Below are 19,770 nucleotides of genomic sequence, written 5' to 3' on the forward strand. Positions count from 1 at the left end.
AGAGATAAAACTCCCCAGAGTCTCTGTCCGTTACTTTTACATTTATTAAAGCATAAAAACTGTGAACTAACGCTTCTTACTTTGTTTAATCAACCCACATTTTTAAGGCAGGAAGAGCTTATGTGTTAAAACCAAAGTGTAGATTACAAAATCATAAAGTCTTCATACAACAATACAAAAATAAACTCGATGGCAACCTTGAGTGTATAATGTGGATGGATATTCAGTAATGTGTTTTTTATAATGAAGATATCTTCTGGAAAGAAGGAATAAGGAATACTGTTACTGTAAGCATCAGTCTCAGCCCAGAATTTCACATCCACAGTTTTTAGTTTATTTATTTATTATTTTTTAATTGAGTTTAAGAGTTTAAGTGAAGGACAGAAGTTATTCATTTACTCTAAACAACCACAAAGAGTATCGACATGCCAACTGTTCAGCTGTTTTGAGGGATGTTTTTGGCTAGAGGTGGGTGGGGGTGAGATCATGTGACAGCTCAATCTGATGACTTAGTACTTAAAACTTGTACACAACAACACAAAAGACTTGTGACCTTTAATTTACAACGAAAAGCCTTTGACTGTCACAGCAGCAAATGCAGCGTGTTGCAGCAAAAGTGCAAGTTGAGGTCTGTAATCTCCAAAGGTACAAGATGAATCATTCCGTAATTTTCAAGGCAAAAATTAACTTCATCCCTACAAGAGCTGGTCAAGAGCATTCAACAGTAATCTTAGAGAAGCAACTGTTGCTGCCTGTCAATATGGCAAGTGGTATAAGAACATTTTCTTTAACAATCTGAAGTCACCATTCCAAAAACAGAAACAGTATTCATTAGTGGAAAACATTCTAGACAGCTGTCAGTGAAATTCACCTCAGCATCAGTCCGTGCAATGCGCAGAGAAAAAAGATCCAAAAGCTACATCTCATACTCTAGAGCTCACTTAGCATGTTAAATGCTAATCATGACTTGCAATTAGAAAAAGGCTGAACAAATATAGCCTGTTTGAAAGGGTTGCCAGGAAAGAGCTTCTTCTTTCTATTAAAAAGCAAAACAAAACATGGCAGCGCATCTTAAGTTTTTAAAATTGAATCTGAACAAACCGCAAGACTTTTGGAACTATGTCCTTTGGACAGACGAGACCAAAATGGAGATGTTTGATGTGATGTTTTGTCCAACTGTCAAGCATGGTGGTGGAGGTGTGATGATTGGGTCTCGTTTTCAGTCACAGGACCTGGATACCTTGCAGTCATTTGGTCAACCAACTGTCGACTACTGCCATACAGACCTAGATCTAGATTTAATCATGAGGCCATCTGTCTGACAGCTAAAGCTTGTCCCATATGTGGTCAAGTAACCGGACAAGGATCACAAGTGCACCGGCAAATCTACAACAGCAACAGAGTTGCAATGGCGCAGTCAAAGTCCAGCCTTAACCCGACTAAAATGCCTGGCAGGACCTTAACAGATCTGTGCATAAACGAATGCCTGCAAAATTCAATGAACTGAAGCAATGCTGCAAAGAAGAGTGAAGTCTTCAACAACAATGTGAGAGACTGATAAAGTCATACGGAAAACTATGACTTCAAGTTATGGCTACAAAGGGTGGTGAAAAATATCTTTTTCACTCTGTCATGTCAGTTCTCTGACTTCCACTTTCAATTACATCAAATCATTATTTTATTCATAAATCAGGACAGTATTTGGATAAAAAATGGAAAAACGAAATCTTTTCTGTAGCTCAGCCCACAGATAATTAAAAGAAACATATCTAAATTACCTGACTGTTATGAAAACCCACAAAATCCCCTTTTAGTCAAGCATTGTTCAAAGATGGCTTTATACCATAAATCTGCTACATCAGCTGTCCAGTGTGCCTCTCTGCCTGTGTGTGTGTATATTCTACGCAGTGTGTGTGTGTGTGTGTGTGTGTGTGTGTGTGTGTGTGTGTGTGTGTGTGAGAGAGTGCTCAGAGCAGATCGGAGGCCAGGCATGGCAGCCCCCAGCTGAGTGCTGCATTGATTTGTTGTTGGTAAACAAACAGCTGGATGCTACAGGTGGATCGATATGCCTTGCACGCCTCCCCGCCTCCCAGCAGGACTTTCTACTAGGTTGACATGGCTCTCTGAAGAGCTGCAACCCTGCTGTCACCGGGAAACCTCACGAGTCAAATATTTCAAATTCCAGATTGTTTCTAATTGAGCTGAAGTTCGTTTTACACATAAAGTTATGTTCCTGAATTCATAAAATATGCTTGTGAGTTCCATAACTTTGTAATCATTTTGTAAAGCACATATTTGGTGTCAACTATAAGTGCACCTTATCTTCATTATAACTGAAGATAAGGCAAAAATTAAGAAGCAGTCATCCAGCTATTACACTGAAGGCGTGATGAAAATGATATTTAACTACAATGTTATAAAAAATGTGAGAACTACATGTGGAGACAAAATCGGGGCATAGAGGATAGAAAGATGTTAAACTGACTTTTAGACAAAAGGGAGACAAAGAACATGAAAGGATTAGCAGAAGTAGAGGAACAGAGGGGAAAGTGGAAGGATTTCAAAAGCCAGAGAGAGAGAGAGAGTGAAACTACAGAGACAAAAAGAAGTTGGAGAGGGGGATTAGTGATGGGCCAGAGATGGCAGGATATCGAAACGGGTGAGTGTCAGGGTGATGGGAGCGAGACCCGGTGACTGGGAATGATGAGGAAGGAGTTCAGAAAGAGATGCTGATACACAGGTAGTGGAATTGTGAAAAAAAACAACATAGGAACAGTGAGAGATGGTGAGAGTGGGAGGATGATAGACAAAATGAGATGAAAAGAACAAAAACAGAGCACAAATTATGCATTTAGCGGAGAGCATCACTGAGAAAGACAATTAAATGGAGACATGCAAAGAAAAGACAAGAAAACTGTACTTTATGATGTTTTCAGTGCTTCTTCCCAGAGGAAGTATCAACTCCTTTCCAGGACACCCCGCTCCACATTTATACAATCATACACCTGGAAGATACTTTCACCACAAGTCCATAATTCTTAAAAGTACAGCTCCTCTGAGAAAGGACGTGACTTTGCACCGTGTTAAATTTCTGAATCAAAGCAAAGCTCGCTAGCAGCTACATTAGGCATCACTGCTGTGTCATTTCTCCAACCATTTCTACACCATCCTCTCCTTCTTAAAAGTTGACACCTTTTTACAAATACGTACTGATTGTTTTGCAGGTGGCAGATGTTTGTTTAGTCACTGTTACTATGGGTGTTAATTCTAAATAAATGGCTTTGTTAATTCTGCCAAGAAATGGTCAGTTTGTGATGATATAAAATACTTTCCTGAGATATGTTTCCACATTTTTTAAATATAGATTCACTTTAATCTGAACCAATTATGCCTTCACTCTTTTTTCTCTCATGCAGTGGGGGAAATACTTGTAATAACGATTTAATCGCCTGCTAATTTTGTAAGTTTGCTCACTACCAAAGAAATGAACAGTCTGTAATTTTGTGCTAGTTTTATTTTAGTGGAGAGAGAGACAGGATATCAACCAAAAATCTGAAGTTATAAATTGATTTGCATGTCACTGAGTGAAAATAGTATTATTTTATTTATTAGTATTATTATGAAAAAAGTAGTTGATCCCCCACAAAAAACTTGACTTGGTATTTGGTGGAGAAACCCTTGTTGGCAAGTACACTAGTAACACGTTTCTTGTGGTTAGTCACCAGGTTTGCACATCTCAGGAGGGATTTTTTCACTCCTCTTTACAGAAACTCTAAATATTTTAGGTTTCTTGGCTGCTGCTTCACAAGCTTCAGCTCCCTCCACAGATTTTCTATAGGACTGAGGTCTGGAGACTGGCTAGACCACTCCATGACCTTAATGTGGTTCTTCTTTAGCAGAAGGTGGCAACTAAAACAGTTGCTACCTTCTCACCAAACTTCTTGCTGATGGACTTCACATTCCAGCCTTCTGCAGGTGTACAATCTTGTCTTGACCAGGTCTTGACCATGGTGGTGGAAGAAGCTGATTCTGTGGGCAGGCTAGCATTTTATTCACATAATGAGTTGAGATCAGGATATAAGACATCTAATCGTCTTATTTATAACGATATAAATCACAAAAATTGAACATTTTCTGTAAATTCTGTGAATCTCGGGCAGCTCGACTTGCGTGAAGTGTTTCCAGCTGGGCGTCATGTACCCGGAGTCGAGTGTTTGACCCAATCCATGAAACTATATATTTTTCTACATAAGTTGTAACGGCCGCAGTTTTCGTTGTATTTATTACACGGTGTGCTGCGGGGGAAAGCCCGTTCCAACGTTTGCATCTAAGGTTTATTTTTTAGCACATAACGGCTCTTTTTTGCTTCTCATCCGTAAACACTCTTCATACTGTTTCACGTGATTCCGTTTATTTTGAAAAGTCTCAACAGGATCTTGAGCTTTATTGTGAAAGGCGTATGTGGAAAATAAACAAGCGGACACGCCATGGTTTTATCGTCGTTGTTGCTAACGACAACGCATGAAAACAGGCGCATGTCGGTCTGTAGTGTGGTTATATTGAATATAAGAGAAAGAGAGAACTTTAAGAAATAAATATAGCCACTACAGTGACCATCAAAATGATGAAAAAATATTGCCATAAACAGTTTATTTTGCGACACCACGAAACAAACGATAGCGATGAAACGATAAATGGCTTTTATATCATCGTTATATCGAACAGCCCTAATCAGGAGTATCTGAAATTAAGCAACTGATTGATGTAATCTGTGTATCACATGGGCACACAGTCAATCTGTGGGAATCAGAATTGGAGATGGGTTGTAGGAGATCAAATACTTATTGCACTCAATGTAATGCAAATCACTTTATGACTTTTATGTAATGTGTTTTTTTTCTGGATTTCTGTTTAATATTCTGTCTCTCACAATTAAAATGATACTAGCATAAAAACGAGAAATGGTTTATTTCCACCACTGTATATTTACTGTTAAAATAGTATGTGATCATAATAAGTACATTAACATATTAACTCACTCACTCACTTTAGGAGGGGAAGCCAATCAAGAAAAAGTTGGCTTGAAGACTGACAAGCTAAATTGACAGACGTATAAACTGAGGGGCCAGTGCCCAGTACAAGAACAATGAAGATTATTCTAAGCTTTGATTTATGCAAAGCTACCGTAGTAGACTCTAAGAATAAAAACTATCAAGCGAGAAATGAGGTCCCATTTTAAAAGACTTATCAAGTCTAACTTCATATAATTTTATATAACAGAAAAATTAAATCTGTAATTTAAAAAACAAAACTGCTGCATTGTCTGTTAAATGTTATTTTCTTTTCACAGATAACAGAATATTAAATAATAAGGTTTCCCACCCAACAGTTCAGTCTGCAGTTGTACTAACAGGTGTAAAATGTGCAACAGGAAGTTGCTAGACAACGGCACACAGGGCTCAGTCTACTCTCATGGAATAAACAGAAGCTTCAAAATAAAACCTCCAAAAAAAGAAACCTGCGATTGTTGGCAGTGTTAGAGAGTGAAGCAGTGTCAGATGGGAGGGGAAGAGGAGTCTTGCTGCGTCTACATATGTAAAGCAGCAGGGAAGCAGCAGTGTGTCAGACTGAGGCTCTGGCCCAACCTGGGCTCCTCACTGCTCCCTCCAACACATCAATCATCCAAAACAGGGCCATCATAGCCACGCTGCATGCTGGGAGACACACATGCACAGACACACACACACTGCAGCAAGCTTACATGCAAATGTCTGCACAAACACACAAACACTGCTTCCATCAACACAGACATAAAACTGCGCACACACACATAGAGTAAACAAATATTCAGTGAATTGCAAACACGCGCATGTACTGCACCCTCGCACACGGCCAGCTTCTCAACAGAAGAGACACACGAATATACAGAATAATATGCTGCAAAAGCACACACATACAAACACCTAGAGTGCAATGAATTCACACAGACACACACACAAACTAGAGTCACACTCTCTGTGCCTCCCAGTCTCACACAAAACAGATAAACAGAAATAGGTATCCTGTGCCCACAGGGTGCCCTCGCCCCCGACCATCTGCGACGGGTGCCAACACACAGTGGGTGATATTTACATGGAGACCCCCCTCCACTACTCCCCTTCCTACCACAATCACACACACACACAAATTAAAAAAAAAAAAAAAACGAAGGGAAGGGAAGAAAGAAAGAAAGAAAGAAATACCCACAAAGGGCCGCTTGGATCGCTTGATCTCCCAAAACTCATTAAACATGCAAATATATGTAAATATATGCACCTCTAGAAATCCACCTTGGGCCAAAGTGAGTGAGTGTGTGTGAATGAAAATGCATGTTTGTTTGCGTGTGATTGTGTTTCTACTTCAGGCTTTGACAGTGTTTCTGCCAAACTTGATACTGTGTGCAAGTACGTTGCTGTTACAGTAACGACAGAAGATGTTCTTACACTGGTTTTACCAGAGGTCAGCAGTACTTCTCCCCTGTACAGGTAGTACATAACATTGTAGGATAACTTTTTAAAGTCCGAAAAAAATCTGCCTTTTAAAAATGGGACCTAACATCACCTCTAAGAATATGAGACTGCAGCGAGTATGTTTTTCTCATTTCTGAATTATTTTTCAGTGTAGAGTTCATAAAAGCCCCAGATACACATTTTCTCCTTCGACAAGTTAAATCCAGCTTTCCAATTAGTTACTATAGTCAAACCACATTCAGTTCGATTTTATTTATACAGCGCCAAATCACAACAACAGTCGCCTCAAGGTGCTTTATATTGCAAGGTAAAGACCCTACAATGATACAGAGAAACAATCAGATGACCCCCTATGAGCACGTACTTGGCGACAGTAGGAAAGAAAAACTCCCTTTTAACAGGAAGAAACCTCCAGGAGAACCAGGCTCAGAGAGAGGCGGCCACCTGCCAAGCCTGAGGATGAGGGGAGGAAGACAGGACACAACATTCATCGGGCCTGTACAGTTAGACTAAAAACATAAAATCCAGTTAGTGTAATACTTTTTCAAAATGCAACGTCTAAAAAGTAAATATCAGAGCACTGCAGCTAATAGCACACGCTTGTATTTAATACCAAATATGATGATGAAGCAAATAAAACAACCTTATCGTAACAGTCTGGTGTTTTTAACGAACACCATCTTACCCCAGAAGGGTTTATCATTTACCCAGCGAGAATGAACAACACAAACTGTACCATATTCATCAACTCAAGGTGGAAGACAGTGGCAGAAACTGCGTAGTTAATACTTTATCTTCAGGTTTTTCTATTATCACTTAGTCACGGTGTATGTGTGTGTGTGTGTCTGTGTTTGGTTTGTGTAATCTGTTGGGGAGACAAGAGGGGAAAGACTCCTGAAGGAGCACAAGGGATGAAGATGGTAAATATATGATCTGTCTATCACAGACAGCAAGGGTGGCTGTTTGTGTGTCTGAGCGTGTGTGTGTGTGTGTGTGACCACAGTGCTGCAGGCTAAATAGTGCTATTATATTCCTACAGCCGCTCTAGTCACAGTCAGCTCGAGTCTCAAAGTCCTCTGGGAATCAGAGATGTCGCTGCTCAAAGACTGCTGCCACACTGCTATAAACACACACACACACACACACACACACACACACACACACACACACACACACACACACACACACACACACACACACACACACACACACACACACACAAACCTACCCTGTGGGCATGGCAGGTGGGGTGGGAGAGCAACGTATGTGTGTTTATATTTTTGCCGTGTTTTTTTCTGCTTGTGTGTTTGTGTGTATAAGGTCTCAGTGAAAGTGGAGCACAGTAATGACACCCTTCTATAATATTCTTTGAAAACTCATTGTATCAGGCAGCAGAAGGAATAGAAAAAAACTGCTGTCAGTCATAGTTACCAATTAGAAGAGTTGTTACTGTACCACACACGCACACAGTAAAAGACTTCGTACAGTGAAATTACAAAGAGGGATACTTCCCTCATACCTTTCATGGTCAGTCACAGTGTAGTTAGGTTTTTTTAATATTCTCAGGTTTTAAGATATCATTCGTCCGTCTAGGGCTGGGACTATTGATGATATAAACCTAATCATAATTGAGTTCATTTCAAACGTTGATTTAGTGTAGCAATATTAGAATAAGCACAAACTAAAAATTGATGACATCATCTACAATTGAACTTAATGAGCCCCCGATTCATATACATGTGACACATGCTCTTTTAACAGCAAGACATGATGCTTCCAGATTCTGTTTCAATACGAGTCATAACTGGCCTGAGATATGAAGCTCCCTGACTATAAATAAACTAGTTATTTAGAAAACATTTATCCTTGTTTAACTTGTATTTTGCAGCTCACATAAATCTCACTCCTTTTACAGCTCCTGCTAGGAAGTTTGAAGCTTAAAAGTCTTTAACCTCAACAAAATTTTAACTTAAAGTGTTCAGATTGTTAAAAAGAAAATGTGCATAGTCCACATCGAGGTCTGTTGATTATCAAGGAAAGTGGGGACACTGATTGCGGTGGAGATGAATCTGGTTAAATAACACTAAAACCACTGGTGACGACATTCACCACAGAGAGGAAAAAATGTCTACATTTGGGTGAAATTACCATTTTATCTTCTTATGGGCCATCCTTAATGACAGCGTGCATATTGTAAACTGCACGCTGTCATTAAGGATGGCGGTGGGATTTCCATATTGTGCAATACTGTCTCTGGTCAACAGTAAAAGCAGGGAGGTGAGCTGAGGCACCACAGATGGCGGTAGAGTGAGCACAAGGGAGAGCAGTTATGACAAGAGCGAGAGAGAGTATGTATTTCCAGCCCCGCATTCCCGTCTCCTTCACAACGCTAGAAGGTCAGCTGAGCCTCGAGCCAGAACACTCGCTCCCTTTTCACTTCAGTCCCACTTTTATTCCTAGTAGAACCACAGCGCTCTTTGACAATTGTCATCATGACGAATCAATACGGACTTCTCCACAGACCCCGTGTCCCTCAGCCCTCGTTCTCTGCCGCCCTTGAGTTTTTAAACACAGATCCAAAACATAGTCCAGGTAAAGTCCCTTCCCAGGGCTCCATGTTATAGGTTACCCTTGCCTCTCTCTAAAACTCCTCTTTTTTCTTAGTCCTGTATGTCCTCTGGTTCTCTCCATGTATCAGTGTCAGATTTAATTGGCGTAGCTGCTTGTCAGAGGCTTTCTGTAGCAGCCTGCCAAATGTCAAAAACCATTAAAAATGACAATTTGTGTTATTTAGCAATCAATATCTATACACTTTCGGAAAAGAGAGATTTTGATTCATATAGTTGGACATTGTTGTTCAACTTTAGCCATGTAAGTCCTTGGTATCCCCCTCCCCACCCCACCATGCTAACGCACTGTCTCCTTTTCAAGCACCCCGTATTTGTGAGAGTGTGTACATGTTGCTCTCCAATCTACGGCAGAGCTGACATCCAGCATGAAACCAATCAGTGTGTGGGTGTGTGTATGGGCTGATTAGTGGCGTGCTAAGGCATGCGGCACGTCAGATGCGAGCGTTAATTCGTGTTGCGAGCATCGCGGCGACTTGTCTCGGCCCTCCGGTAATGAGCAACGGCACCGTTATGTGGCTCGGCTTCACGGTGCTTCTTCCCCATCTCTGCGACACACTGGGCCCTGGTAATTGGTCACAGAGGGGACAGTAAATCTGTACGAGGACGTGGGAGAGACACAGAGACATGGAGCCAGAGAAAAGAAAGAGTGTGTGTGTGTGTGTGTGTATGTGTGTGTGTTTGCATGTGTGCGAATTTGCAGGAGGAGGTAGGTGACGAGGACGGAGGGGGGGTGTCTTTCATCTTCACAGCTTTTTCTTTATAAACCTCCAACTGTTTACAAGGACTGACGCCTATTTGCACACACACAAATACAGACACACACACATTTCTACATAGCGAGTCGTCCCCCCCCCCCCAACTGCTACCACCCACACATATATACAGTAAATGACCTCAGCGCGCTACTGTCTGAGAGTATGGATTCTAATCAGATGTCGGCAGTATTGTGCCTGTCAAACCCGGCCAAGGTTACTTAACCTTCCAGTCTTAATTTCCCTTCCATTTTAGCTCCTTCCTCCATATCAAACATCAGCACATCTATGAGAGAAAAAAAAAGAAAGAGTGTGGGGAGGAAAATGAAGATTGCCATGCTTGGCTGAATCTTGGAGATGAAAGTAGAGGATGATTCACATTGCTATTGCAAAATGAACTGAACCAAGCTGAGCTGAGCTGTGCCGGGCTGGGCTATTTTTAAACTTCTATACAACACAGCTACTGGAAGAGGACAATGTGAAGCGGAGCAAATTATTTCTATATCATGAGGGAAGGTATGCGAAACAAGGCCTCCAGGAGAGCAAAATTAATATATAAACTATGTCACAAAGATTTTGGCTACTTTTTCTTGTCACTTCTTTACTAGTTTCCAAGTCATATCAGTTATTAAGAGACAGACAAAAGGCTTTTAGTGTAATTACTACTTTTTATAGTTCAAAGCTAGCCAAATGTTTTAACATGCTGTATAAAACACATGAACATGTTATTAAGAACCACTAACAATGTTAGCTTCGCTAAATGCTAACATCAATTGTCATTAGTGGTCATGGGGACAATAACAAAACAGATGTAGTGATGTTTAATGGCTTGTCTTCATACCTCAAACTTGGATGTTGGAATGCCAGAGTTAGCACGTTACAGCAAGGAAAAACAGGATTTGTTTTGATTCTTAGCAAGGCAGAATCATTCAGGTATCGTGAGCAATGCAGTATAATACTTTTATTTGCACTTAAAAACACCACTGCAGCACAGTTATTCAGGAATGCACCATTACTTGCTATCATTTGCTAAATAGCAACCAGGGCTAACAGTTAAACACTGATAGGAGCAGCTTTTCTTTCTCACCTGGAGGCTCCAGCGGCCTCGTGGCTGCTCACCCCAGCAGTGCACAGTCATGAGAGTCCAGTTCTTCAGTCCAGCGGTGGAGGCATCATAAGGCCTCGTATCCAACAGCACCGACACTGTGCCACCAGGAGACACCAGGCTTATGGAGAGGTCACCACGGCACGCTGCGTTGATACTCACTCTCACCTGTTGAGAGACAGATGACAAGCTCCATGAAGGAATAGTTCCACATTATAGGATATTCACTTTCTCATCTTCTTCCTATAATAAGCTCGATACAACTGTTGGGTGAGCTAAAACATGAAAAAGCTGCTAGCAGCCACTTAGCTCCCTTTAACATAAAGGGAAACTGTCGATCTGATTCTCTTAATTAGCCTGACTGTTTTACATGTATCATATTCAGCTTTTATATCAGTTTGTTTAATCTGCTCGGGTAAAAAACTTGTATTTTTTGTGTTAACTGAGAGTTTCTACCAGAAGATTTACAACATCATATTGATGAGAGGAAATTACTGTGCTGGGGTAAAAGATAGCTCCATTTATAATGTCCTATTAAACTGCAGATTGCTGTTTTATACTGTTTTAAATATTTTTGTGCAGTTTAAACAAAAAAGAGACAACATAGCAATTGGCGAGTTTTTGCTGACAGATTCTGCTAACCTTGCACCAAGTCAATATTAACTAATTTCCGTTGTTTCCATTTTTTCCCCCAGTTTTAGTCATGCAGATTTAACCATATCTACACTGTAGCTTAATATATATGAGACAACTGGCATCCATGCTTTCATCTGACTCCCTCCAAAAATGGCACATTTTTCTAGCACTTTCTTTGAATGTGCCTTCTCAATCAATTTGCTGTTTTAATCTTTGACATCCTAGATAAGACATGTGATGAAGGAACAAACAATGTACTTCCCTCCCTGATAAGGTCCGCTGACTAATTATGAAAATAGAACAGAGAGTGCTGTATTGCTTAAATCTAAATCTAAATCCAATAAGTATTGTCTGAGATAATGTGGCACATAGATGAACAAGCCAAAAATATGTCCATAGCCAGGCAAAGACAAAGGGAAGCAGGTGAAGAAAGTATAATAAATGGAACACGATTGTGCAGGATATTAGCTAAATGATTTAAATAAGCCCATATCCCCCGCCACCACCAGTAGCACCCAGTAAACACCCTCCCTGTCCCTGTTCATCACAAGCAGCACATCTGGTGTGACAATGGCACATCGCAGAGAGAGCCGCCAAGCTGCAAAAAGACTGACAGCCCGCTCCTGTTTACGGCGTGTTACCACGGCAACACATCCATCAATCACACCTCGCAGCGATGGCCTGACCCACGCTTTCTGCCAGGGAGCAGAGCCGCAAAGATGAAGCCTTTTCAATTTGCATGCTGACACACTCTCGCTCGCTCTCCTTCTCTCTCCTTGCCATTTCACAAGTACACACATTCACAAACACAGAATACTCGCACAAACTGAGCCACGCACAGACACGTACAGTACGTATGCCTGCTGACACAATCAAACATAAACACATTTGCATGTATGTGCCTGTGCTCAAGAAAACTCAGTTTTGCCATTTTCTGCAAATTACACTGCCAACACATTGCACATCACAGTATGATGGGTTTTTTTTTATCTCCTCTATTCTCAGATAAAGCACATGACACTGAAACCCCAAAACAATTTATATGGCATCTTCAAGCTCCCTTGACTGTAGGCAGAAGTTAACTTTTGAATGCACTTGTGCTTGATTTCTGTCCTGTCAAGGGCAACAGGAACATTGAAAGACTATAGGAGCAGATTTACATCACACTTAAATATTTTAAAAAGCATCTTCATCAGTCACTTTATTAGTACACCTGTATGTGTAGCATGTTAACGAAAGTATCTAATCAGCCAGTTATATGGCAGCAGCTCAAAGCATTTAAGCATGTAGACAACTTGCTGAAATGGAGCATCAGAATGGGGAAGAAATGTTACTAAAGTGACTTTAAATGTAGCATGGTTGTTGGTGCAAGAAAGACTGTTCTGGGTATTTCAGACGATGCAGTGATTTTCCCACACAATCATCTCTAGGGTTTAAAAGCAATGGTGTGAAAAAAAAAAAACGATCCAGTGAGCAGCAGTTCCCTGGGAAAAAAAATGCCTTGTTGATGCCAGAGGTCAGAGGAGAATGGCCCGACTATGTTAGGCTGATAGGAAGGCAACAGTAACTCGAATAACCACTTGTTACAACCAAGGTATGCAGAAGAGCATCTCTGAATGCACGTTTCTTCAGAAGAAGACCACACTGGTCCTGTCAGCTAAGAACAGCAAACTGAGGCTACAGTTTTCACCTGATTAATGACCTAATTTCTGCTCCAACACTCGGATGATATGGTTGGAATTTTTCATAAACACCAGAAAAGCATAGATCCATCCTGCCTTGCATCAGCAGTTCAGGCTTCTGGTGACACTCAGTGACTGGACTGACACACACACACACACATACCTTCACACACTTCACTACCTCAAGCACCTATCTGTACAATGTCACGCAGACACACACACACACACATTAATACATCAAGTTACTTTTTGCACAATGCTCAGTCTTTTGCACAACCCACTGTCACTGTTGCACTTTTCTATTGCACTGTTGTGTCTGCATTGTTCTGTTCTGTCTGGTGTTGCACTGTTTTTTGCAATTTTTGCACACTTGCACTTTATGTAGTCCTGTGTTGATTGTCTGTTATATGTACATGATTGAAATGACAATAAAACCACTTGACTTGACTTGACTTGACTTGACTTGACTTGACGGTGGTGTATTGGTGTGAGGGATATCTTCCTGGCAAACTCTGGGCCCTTTAATACTGTTTAAACACCAAAGTCTACCTGAGTATTGTTGCTGACTATGTCCATGCCTTTAGCAGGGTAACACAGCATGCCACAAAGCTCATATCTTTTCAGACTGGTTTCTTGAATGTGAAAACAAGTTCAATGTACTCAAATGATTTCTACAGTCACCAGATCTCAATTCCATAGAGCACCTTTGGTGCGTAGTGGAACGGAAGATTTGCATCAAGGATGTGCAGCCAAGAAATCTGCAGCAACTGTATGATGCTATCATGTGAATATGGATCAAAAACTCTGCGAAATATTTCCGGCACCTTGTTGAATCTGTACCATAAAGAATTAATGTAGTGCTGAGAGCAAAGAAAGAGTCCAACCCTAAACTAGCAAGGCGTACCTAACATGGAGTGTAAATGTATATGCCTATGCTATTGAAAAAAACTCACTTTTGGAATCTTTCTTTGAATTTTTCTGTTATAGTTTAACATTTTTGAAAACAAACCTGTTCACTTTCTTGCTGTAATTTTTTTATAGATTGATATGTTATGGCTCATATCATGCACACAAAGACAAAGGAGAAGGTAAAGTCTTTATAAAGCCTTTAAAAAATGGAAAGGAGACAAGTAGCCTGCTTCTGTTTTGCTGAAGTCCACCTGCTAGCTCCTCTGAAATTCACTAATTCACTGTTTTCAGTTTTCCGTGTATGCTTAATCTGGAGAAAACTTCTCAGTGAGTGGAGAGTAATATTTCTTTGCAAGTAGGTGAATAATCACATTTACCAAAAACAAATTAATGCCAAAAAATGTTGTAAAATGTCATGTATTTAATCAAAAAAATAAAAAATTACCCACCTGGACATGCTCAAGAGTGTTGATCTCATTAGCCCTTCCTCGACAGGCTTCTGATTGGATGTTCACATTGACTCCTTGCCCTGGATAAAAGATTCTAGCCAATACAAAGTCATTACCTCTGTAAGTCGAAAGCCTCAAAAGCCTCTTCTCACATGCTCATTTCACTTTCATATGTATGCATAAAGCAGTGACAGGACAGATGAAGTTGAGTTAAAGATCATGGATGCTGATATCAAAACCAGTTTCTTGGGGGCTAATCTGAAAATCCTTAGCAGATAGAGTCAATAAAGTTTTTTTTGAAAAAAAATCTTTGTATTTTACCTGGCAGGATCAAGCGTGACTTCTTGTGTGCACTTCTTCTGTGAAGGAACACTGTGGAAGTGTGCGGCCTGCTGCACCATCAGCCCTGCATCCAATAGTCCAAAGCCGTACCTGCAACAAGGAAGGAAGAAGCAGTCCATTATGTGTATTTGTGAATATGATGAGCAGGAGCATGGTGTTGCGTTTTTATCCTCACAAACGTGAAATTGGAGGCTTTTTATGTGGGTGGCTGAATGTGGCTGCAGGAGCAGAGTAAGTGCTAATGGCTCCGACACGAGGAGGCAACAAGTCATTGACGAAGATGATGTTGTCCTCTGACACAATCGCTTCCCGCTCTGTCCGTGCTGAGGCTGAGGGCTGCTGTTTGTGCGCCTGTAATTGCCTGGAGGATTGATTCTGAACAATGTGCCATCTCACGGACTGTAATCAAGCCTCATTATTCATTCGTTACTACCCCAATCTTGGGGCTGGAGACACAATGGCCGACCCTTAAGCGGCGTTGCTGCCTGGTGACTGTATGACCACTGCTTATCATGCTCTCTTCTCCACTTTACTACTCATCCCTTTTGAATCTTCCCCTCTCATCTTTCCTCTTTGGCCTCTCTTTTTCACAGAGCAGCCTGCTATTCAGTCTTGGTTTCCTCTCTAAATTCTCCTTCACCCTCCTTCATCAAACACAAATTTCTTGCATCAGAACTCTTCGCAGCCGCCTCAGTGATGCTGAAATCACAGTCTTCGTAAGTCTCTCTTTAATTCTCCCTCAAATCTTTCATTTTCATGCAATTCTCCGCTCACCGTTCCCTTTTGTTCAAATCGCGCTCCTCAGACTGAGTAACGGGGCAATAACAACCTTCATCGCCCCTCCTTCTTGGAAATTCAGAGGGGGTGACAAAGAGCTAATTCCTGCCATTATTACCATACAGACCTTATGACGTTAATCTGCAATAAGTGAAATTCATTATCCTGATGACGGGGTCTCTCGGAGCAGCAGAGCGAGAGACGGAGACAGGAGAAAGGAGAGAGCTGATCAATAACTCAATCTGCTGCCCTGCATGGGGCTCCATCTCCTCTGTCTCAGACTGTCAGTGTTTCGGAGGAGGAGACGCAGGATCTGCAGCCCGCATCATGCTCGTCCTAACAGCACGCAGTGCAATCAATGGACACAATCTAATCAGCCACTATCACCACCAGTGACTTTTAGCATGTAGGGCCCGGCATAACAGCATTAAGCAGACGGCTGTTTGGGGTTGAGGTGCACTACAGAAGTTCAAGGTTATTCAGAGGTTTTGTGAAAGCTGTGAAGAGCTTGAGCAAAACACAGCCAACAACAGCTCAGTGCAGAGAAGTGATTCCTCGTCTTACCCCCTTTATCCTAATGAGTTCTAAATGTGCTCATTGTATATAAATGAAGATGACAATGTCTTTATTTATTGATCAATGTGTGTTTAGAAGTCACCAAAACTGAACTGATGACTAGGAGCTGTGGCCCTGAATTTGCCCTAATACATATTTAAAGATGGATTGCTGTTATTGCTTAATGTTTTTTTGTGTTGTCAGTGCACCAAAAACTAAAGTACAATGTAATTTACTCTTGAATATTTTAGATAGACTGTTTGATTGAAAACAAAATCTACATGTGAAATCTACACCTTTTTGCTGAAAATGGTGCAAAAAGAGTTTTTCCTTCCCACTGTTGCCAAAATGCTTGCTCACAAGAAGTCATGTGATTGTTGTGTTATTCTCGTATGCATTATTGTAGGGTCTCCCTTACAATATAAAGGGCTTTGAGGCAACTGTTGTTGTGTTGTTGGTGCTGTATAAGAAAAATTGAATTGAATTGAAAATGCATAGTATTTAAGTAGCAACAAGATAGCTGTTGCACTGATGCACATTTGAGGTTCGCAGCAGCTTCAACTATTTGGTAATGGACAGATAAACCAATCAGGCATAATATTATGATCATCTGCCTAATATTGTGTTGGTTGGCGTTGGTCTCCCTTTTACTGCCCTGACCTCTCGAGGCATGGACTCCTAGACCCCTGAAGGTGTGTTTTGGTATCTGCGCCAGATCCTTTAAGTCCTGTAAGTTGTGAGGCAAGGCGTCATTAGATTGGAAATGTTTATCCAGCACATTCTACTGAATTGGATTGTGATCTGGGGAATTTGGAGGCCAAGTTAACACCCCAAACTCGCTTCTGTGCTCATGTTATGTCAGACTCGCCAAGTAGTAAGTCTGACTTTTAGCTTTTTTAAACCTTATTTTGGGCAAAATGTTTTTTTTTAATTTTCAGATTTAATAATGAACTTGTTAAGTTTCAGTGTGACCAGTGAAATTAAAGTTACAGTTCTCTTTCTAGTCATGCACACAGGGGCATTGAAATAACTGCTGATTGCTGACAGTTGTTTCGTGAAGAACTTTGGACAGCTTATTAAATGTCATGTTAAACATTAAATGTCAACACTACATAGCAGTTTGTAATGCTCTGAGACAGGAGCTTACAAGCCACAAACACTATCTAAGCAGCAGCCATAGAGCACTTCAAGGAGCAGCTGTCAATACTTGAAATTCCGAAAGTTACCAAAATAAATTAGCCAGATAGGGGAATAGTTGGAAATGGGAAAACACAACGGAAACACTAGCACTAAAAATAGATTACCCAAGATATTTCACAGTGTGGAGGAAAATTGATACCTTGACTTCTCATAAAACAAACTGTTGGTGACCAGGCCTTGCCACCATGCTCCCTCTTAGTGATTAAATGTATCCCTCCTACCCAGCGCCCCTTAGCAAGAGTTGTGCACCCATTAAATCGTATGGCTCCCACAGATCGATCGGGCTTGCCCCAGCTCCACAGCCATAAACCCAAACCGGCATACAGTGTATCTGATAGAGAAAGCTGCAGGAAACAAGTTCCCCCACGAAAGAACATGATGAAAATGACAGATTTTATGTCCCCTGCCATGTCAGTGAAAGAGCACTACTGAGCCGGGGCACTTTTCAAGTAGACTCCCCAGCCTTTTCAGACGTCTCATCATCAAGAGCAAGGACTGGAGAGAGTCGTGCACCTTCTAAATAGCATTGTGATTTCTGGAACGAATTTGTGAGTAGTTTGATATCAGGATTGCATGTGATTGAGATTTTTATTTTCTTTCATTTTTTTGGAATCCTGCAAATGTCTTTAGGATAAAACCCACATAGTATAAAGCATATCAAGTAATTAGTCAGAAAAACACAGTCATCCAATTTTCAACTTGTTCCTTCTCCACCTCCTGCGTGGTCGGAAGGAGGCTGAGCCAAGCCGATTACAGAATGACAGCCGATCTTCTGTCCACGCAGCACGAAGCATGTTAAACCCCCTCCGACCCCCCGCCTCCTCACATATGGAACCCACGGTCCTCACATTTTCTCTATCCACTTTCACTCCTCGATGGCAAATGCCCTTCCAATCTCTTACTCCCTCCTTCTTTTTATCTATTAACATGAAGGCCACTCCCCCCACCCCCCACCCCCCAACCCAACACACACACACACACACACACACACACACACACACACACACACCGCTCCATGGGGCCTCTTTGTAACTGTCGAGGAACCCTTTTCACTTTTTGTTCTGTGGGGTTTCCCAGGTCCTTTCTCTGTTGATATTCACACCATCTGCCAAAAGCAGAGGAAGGTGCACACAAACCCAACTCGCACTTAGACATAGAGATCTTTGGGGGTTAAGGTCTTTCCTTCGTCTTTTTGCACATGGCGCTGAAAACACAGCTTTAACAACCTCTATCCTGTAACCAAAACAGATTTCTGCAGCTACCAGGGGACCCAGCTACGGCGGTCTCAACCCTTGTTTGCAGTGGTACGTCCTGCTAAGTCCCCCCCAATAGAAGTGGCTGTAAAGAATCACTCAAGCCGCACTAAGCAGCTGCCTGTGAGTTAGGTCATTTTCCCAGGAGCCACAGAGTGGGCATTGGCAGGACCTCAAAAAAGGGGGACACCATCTGTTCAGTGCCTGAAAAGGTTGGTGACACCTTCTGTGGTACCAACAACTTCTAATTAAGTGGCCAGGAATGCTGCAGCAGCTCCAACACATGATTGGTGGACTTGCCTTAGTTACCCTCTCCATCACATCTGGGCACCCACTAATGAAAAATGATCGATGAGAGAAAACAAGATCGCTTGGTGAAAGTGATGTGACTGTAGAAACCTAAGAAAAACTAGATTTTCTTTTGTGTGGGTTTTTTGTTTTTGGTTTGGTTTTCTTGCCCTCCTTTTCTTGCTCTTAATTGAATGTTTATCAGGAGCATAAAACAACTGCATTAGCCCTTTGGTCAATCCCAGCGTGGTTGGTTTCAGTTATATCATAATGCACTAATTTCATTAACATTAGGATTTAAATGAAATAACAAATAGACTTAACATTCTTCTGATTTCCATCGCTCTTGCAGCCAAATCTGCTGCTCAGAAATGTTACTAATTAGGCTTATTAAGTAATTAAGAAGAGGTCTTAATTATATCTGCGCCACTGGGACCTGCACGGCTGTAATCATGAAATGCTGTGCCGCGCAGCTCAGCTTTGTTGGTGTGGATGTTACACAGTTTCATCCATTAAACTGTTCTGAATGTGTGTTGGGTTTTTTTGTTTTTTCTTTTTTTTTTTTTTACAAAGAAAAAACAAAAATAGATTTTGAAATATACTTTTAGTGCTGTATTAGACAAATATCTGCATGATGTTAAATTACAGAGAGAGAAACACTCAGCAGCCTTCAACAGCACAGT

At 41.2% G+C, this 19,770-nt stretch overlaps 1 protein-coding gene across 1 annotated transcript in view; it reads right to left on the minus strand.

The window, feature by feature from the left end:
• The window catches only part of LOC146658833 (furin-like protease kpc-1), a 222,907-nt gene that overhangs the window by 9,787 nt on the left and 193,350 nt on the right, over nt 1-19,770 (minus strand). The window contains exons 14-16 of the mRNA XM_085422572.1: nt 14,994-15,104; nt 14,673-14,766; nt 10,979-11,164 (exon numbers count right to left, since the gene is read on the minus strand). Coding sequence (XP_085278698.1) covers nt 10,979-11,164; nt 14,673-14,766; nt 14,994-15,104 — 391 coding nt within the window. The remainder of the gene's footprint in view (nt 1-10,978; nt 11,165-14,672; nt 14,767-14,993; nt 15,105-19,770) is intronic.

Source organism: Rhamphochromis longiceps, linkage group LG11, assembly GCF_057381845.1.
Source record: "Rhamphochromis longiceps isolate RC_006_pf linkage group LG11, R_longiceps_female_GT1.1, whole genome shotgun sequence".
Lineage (NCBI taxonomy): Eukaryota > Metazoa > Chordata > Actinopteri > Cichliformes > Cichlidae > Rhamphochromis > Rhamphochromis longiceps.